The sequence below is a fragment of the Eimeria tenella genome, genomic scaffold (assembly GCF_000499545.2).
Source record: "Eimeria tenella Houghton genomic scaffold, Eth_scaff41, whole genome shotgun sequence".
Taxonomy (NCBI): Eukaryota; Apicomplexa; class Conoidasida; order Eucoccidiorida; family Eimeriidae; genus Eimeria; species Eimeria tenella.
Window position 1 is genome coordinate 4084 of NW_013543345.1, and position 4916 is coordinate 8999.

Here is a 4916-nt window from a genome sequence, read left to right on the forward strand (position 1 = left end):
TTGTAATATATTTCTCAACTTTCTCGGGACCTGCAGCCAAGCTAACTGCTGCACTCATCGGTGCCCTACTGGCGCCAAACCGTAAACCCTAGGCCTCAAACCCTAAACCCTAAACCCTAAACCCTAAACCCTAGGTCCTACACCCTAAACGCTAAACCCTAGGCGTCAGACTCTAAACCCTCGTCTTGGCATTACACTCAATCTTTGCTCCACGGCATGGAGAGCCTTTGGCTCTAGGGTTTAGGGTTTGGGGTTTAGGGTTTAGGGTTTAGGGTTTGAGTTGAAGGCTGATGGGCGTTGAGTGAGAAGGACTGTACAGACACTCCGGGACCAACTTCTCTGTGTAGCAGCAGCAGCAGCAGCTGCTGCTGCTGCTGCACTGCGCAGCAAGAGCAGCAGCAGCAGCTGCTGCAGTGTTCGACAGAAGCAGCAGCAGCAGCTACTGCTGCAGCGGGTACAGCAGAAGCAGCAGCAGCATGCGCTGCTGCAGCGTATGCAACAGGAGGAGCAGCAGCACCTGTTGCTGCTGATACACCTCAGCAGCAGCAGCAGTAGCAGCAGCGGTCCGTGCTGCTGCTGCTATAGTTGCTGCAGCACCAAACACTGCTGCTGCAGCAATGGCGGCCTCAGCAGTAGAAGATGCTGCTGCGGCAGCTACTGTTGCTGCAGCAGCAGCAGCAGCAGCAGCAGATGCTGCTGCCATTAATGCTGCCAGCCTCAGATGCTACAACTGCAAGGAGCTGCAGGAATATGATGTCTCTTCTTTGTTCGTGGTGGTACGTTCTTGCTGCTGCTGCTGCTGCTGCTGCTGTTGCTGCTGCTGCTCTTTTTTCCCTGCTGTTGCTGCTGCTGCCGCTACTGCTGTTGCTGTTTTTCTCCTGCTGTTGTTGTTGCTGCTGCTGCAAGTGCTCTTACTGCTGCTACTATTTTTGTGCTGCTGTTGCTGCAGCCGTGCTGGTCTGCTGCTGCTGCTGCTGCTGCTGCTGCAAGCGCTCTTCCTGCTGTTGCTGTTTCCTGCTGCTGTTGCTACAACCGCTCTTGCTGCTGTTACTGTTTTTCTGCTGCCTCCAACATTTGGTGCAGCTCTGCACTTGTTGCTGCTGCTGCTGCTGCAGCTGTTGCTGTCGTGTCCTGCTTCCCAGCTTTTATGTGCTGCGGCTGCTGCTGCTGCTGCTGCTTTGTTTGCTGCTTCTGCTGCTGCTTCTGCAGTGCTTTTGCTGCTCCACAGTGAACTGCGTCGTGGGCGGCAAAAAAGGATTTGGTGGGAAGGTGAGAAGCTTTGCTGCTGCTGCTGCTGCTGCTGCTGCTTTCGCCGGTGTTGCTGCTGCTGGTTTCCTTGTTGCTGCTGCTCTTGCCCCTAGTATTCCTGTGGCTGCTTCTGCTGCTGCTGCCTCATTGCTTCTGGGTCCCTGGCTGCGACACTTGGAATCGCTCAAGCAGCAGCAGCAACAGCAGCAGCAGCAGCAGCAGCAGCAGCGTGTGCTGTGGTGTCTGTACAGGCCCTGTCTGTGCAGTGCAACAGCTGCTTGAGCAGCAGCTTTGTCCCTTTTGCTGCTGCTCTCGCTCGCTGCTGCTTTTGCTACTCCATTTGTGCAACAAGGTCCAGCAGCGCAAACCCTAAACCCCAAACCCTAAACCCTAAACGCCAAACCCTCAAATCCAAACGCCGGTCAGCCACGCGAAAGTCCCACTCAGCAAACCTTAAACCACAGAAGAGCGAATCCAGAGAGACCCTTGACGACACAGCAGCAGACCAACAGCAGCAGCAGCAGCAGCAGCAGCAACAGGCGAACGGCACAGCTGCTGCTGGACCCACAGCAGCAGCAGCAAAGCGTGCGGCGGGCGCCGCAGCACCAGCAGCAGCACCAGCAGCAGCACCAGCAGCAGCAGCAATAGCAACAGCAGCAGCGAAAGCAGTCTCAAAGATAACGCCTGTAGCTCCGCCGCCCAAGCCACGGCTGTCCCCTCAAGCAGCAGCAGCAGCAGCAGCAGCAGCAGCAGCAGCAGAAGGGGGCGGTGCATCTGCTGCTGTATCGCCCCGGAGCAGAATGACAAGAGAGCAGCTGCTGCAGCAGCTGCTGCTGCCTCCCTACGATGGCATTAACCTTAAGGAAGTCGCAGTAGCGAAGTATCCTCAGCAGCAGCAGCAGCAGCGACAGCAGCAGCAGCAGCAGCAACAGCAGCAGCAGCAACAGCAGCAGCAGCAGCAAGATGCTGCAGCAAAAAGGCCCTTGCTAACACTAAAGGCTCTGGCGCCTGTTGACGCGCGGCCATCTCCCAGGAGAAAGGAAGTCTCATCTGCCGCTGCTCCTGCTGCTGCTGCTGCTGCTCCTGCTGCTGCTGCTGCTGCTCCTGCTGCTGCTCCAGCAAAAGCAGCAGCAGCAGCAGCAAACAGTAGAGAGACCCAGAGTGCTCAAGGGACACAAGACCGCGCTGCAGTTGCTGCGCTTGTTTCTGCAGCAGCAGCAGCAGCAGCAGCAGAGAATCGCAGCAAATTGCTGCAGGAGCTGTCCTCTGATGAGGATTAGCTATTGAGCTATTGTGCCAGCTAGCTAGCTAGCTAGCTTTCTGACTAGCTAGCTGGCTCGCTGGCTAGCTAGCTAGCTAGCTAGCTTTCTGACTCGCTAGCTGGCTAGCTAGCTAGCTAGCTTTCTGGATAGCTAGCTGGTTAGCTAGCTGGCTAGTGAGCCAGCTTTCTGGATAGCTGGCTGGCCAGCTAGCCAGCTAGCTAGCTGGCCATGTAGCTAGCTACCTGGCAAGCTAGCTGGCTAGCTACATGTCAATCTTTCTAGCTAGCTAGCTGGCTGGCCAGCTGCCTAGATAGCAAACAAGCTAGCTGCCTTGTTAGGTAGCTAGCTGGCTAGCTAGCTGGCTAGCTGACTAGCTAGCCAGCTAGCTGGCTAGCTAGATTTTTCGTGTTGAACTAGCAGCTAGCTAGCTAGCTAACTAGCTAACTAGCTAGCTAGCTAGCCAACTAGCTGGCTAGCTAACCAGCTAGCTAGCTGGACCCGTTTGTTGGATTGCCTTCTGATAGATCTGCAGTAATCGGATTTGTTCATGCTGCTGCAGCCAGCTGCTGCAGCATGGACAAATCTGCAGCAGCTAGCTGCTGCAGCTAGTGCTGATCCGGCATAAATGCTAACAGGCAGCACGAACTGCTAGCTGCTGCAGCTAATAGTGCTGCAGTTAGTGCTACTGCAGCTAATGCTGCTGCAGCTAATGCTGCAGCAGCTAATGCTGCAGCAGCTAGTGCTGCTGCAGCTAGTGCTGCTGCATCTAGTGCCGCTGCAGCTAATGCTGCTGCACCTAGTGCTGCCGCAGCTAGTGCTGCAGCAGCTAACCAGTTGCCCTACGGCTTGCGATTGAGTGGGTGGCTAGCTAGCTGCAGCTAGCTAGCTAGCTAGCTAGCTAGCCAGGTAGCTAGCTAGCTAGCACGCGAGATAGTAAGCCAGCTAGATAGGTAGCTGCAGCTGGCTAGCTGCAGCAAGCCCACCAGCAGCTACCCCGCTACCTAGTTGCAGCACGCAGCAGCAAGCAGCAGCAAGCAGCAGCAAGCAGCAGCAGGCAGCAGCAAGCAGCAGCTAGCAGCAGCTAGCCGCAGCTAGCTGCTGCTCGTCGGCTCCTGGCCCCAGAGGAGTGAATGTACGGACTGGGAGCAACCCTAAACCACAAACCCTAAACCACAAACCCTAAACCCTAGCTTTCTACACACACCTTGCAGCGGGGTGCGTGAATGTAGTTTGTTTGTCTTTAATGCGGGAAATTGTGCGAAGAGGGTTTGTTTGGATTTCATCGGGAGGTTAGGGTTTAGGGTTTAGGGTTTAGGGTTTAGGGTTTAGGGTTTAGGGTTTAGGGTTTGTGGTTCTGGTCTGGTCACCATGGCTACCAGGTAAGCCCTCTTTTTCTTCTGTGTTCTTAGAAGGACAGAAATAAAACTAGATTAAATAATCTAATTTATTTAATAAAATTTAAAGTGCAAGGCTGAGGGTTTAGGCTAGGGTTTAGGGTTTAGGGTTTAGGGTTTAGGGTTTAGTGTTTGGTGCACCGGGGTTGCCCAGCGGTCAGGGTCACCTAGGGGGTGGGCTGTTAGCCCTCTTTGGACTTTTACTTCCTTTTAGTTGAATAAAATTTGAAAAATTAAATTTAATTTAATTAAAATTAAATTAAAACTCCGGTTTATTGCTGCTAGCTGCTGCTGCTGCTGCCGCTGCCGCCTATCTGCTGCTGCTCCAGCAGACAGGCAGCCGACGCATGCACACTCTAGAGAACCACTGCAGCAGCAGCAGCAGCAGCAGCAGGACAAGGCCCTGCGTTTGTTAATATCGAAGGCAACTAACAGGTACTGCGACCGCCGCATTGAACGCGGTGGCAGCAGCAGCAGCAATAGCAGCAGCAGCAGCAGCAGCAGCAGCAAAGGAAACTTCTCGCTGTCCTTCTGCAGCACGCACACGAGATACTCACGCAGCAGCAGCAGCAACAGAATGTTTTAACTCTTCTTTCTTCTGATTTAGTTCGAAGGTACAGCAATAACTGCAGCAGCAGCACCGGCAGCAGCAGCAACAGCAGCAGCAACAGCAGCAAAGTCCTGCCCTGCCAGATGCAGCAGCAGCAGCAGCAGCAGCGGAGTGCCTCTCCTCCCGTGCAAGAGGCAGCAGCAGCAGCAGCAGGAGCGTCTTTGATACCCTTCAATGGCAACGGCAGCAGCAGCAACAGGAGCAGCAGCAACAGCAGCAGCAGCACAGTAGGCCCCCCGACTCCAGCAGCAGCAACAGCAGCAGCAGCAACAGCAGCAACAATGCCAGTCCCACCGCCGCTGCCACCTCCACCGTCGCCAGAACTAGCAGCAGCAGCAGCAGCAGCGCCGCCAATGAGGGAGTGCGGTGTCTGTACACTGGAGGGGGCCCTGGGCCCCCCCG

The 4916-nt window shown here is 55.1% G+C and overlaps 2 protein-coding genes across 2 annotated transcripts in view; both read left to right on the forward strand.

Moving 5' to 3' along the window:
* Window positions 1–617: 617 nt before the first annotated feature.
* ETH_00022500 (uncharacterized protein) lies at window positions 618–2528 on the forward strand (the record flags this gene model as incomplete). The annotated part of the gene is made up of 2 exons (XM_013376846.1): window positions 618–776; window positions 1500–2528. The coding sequence occupies 2 exons, from the start codon at window positions 618–620 to the stop codon at window positions 2526–2528; spliced, it is 1188 nt and encodes a 395-aa protein (XP_013232300.1).
* A 2069-nt stretch (window positions 2529–4597) lies between these two features.
* The window catches only part of ETH_00022505 (uncharacterized protein), a gene marked incomplete at both ends in the record, with an annotated part of 3686 nt that continues 3367 nt past the window's right edge, over window positions 4598–4916 (forward strand). The window contains one exon of the mRNA XM_013376847.1: window positions 4598–4880. Coding sequence (XP_013232301.1) covers window positions 4598–4880 — 283 coding nt within the window. The remainder of the gene's footprint in view (window positions 4881–4916) is intronic.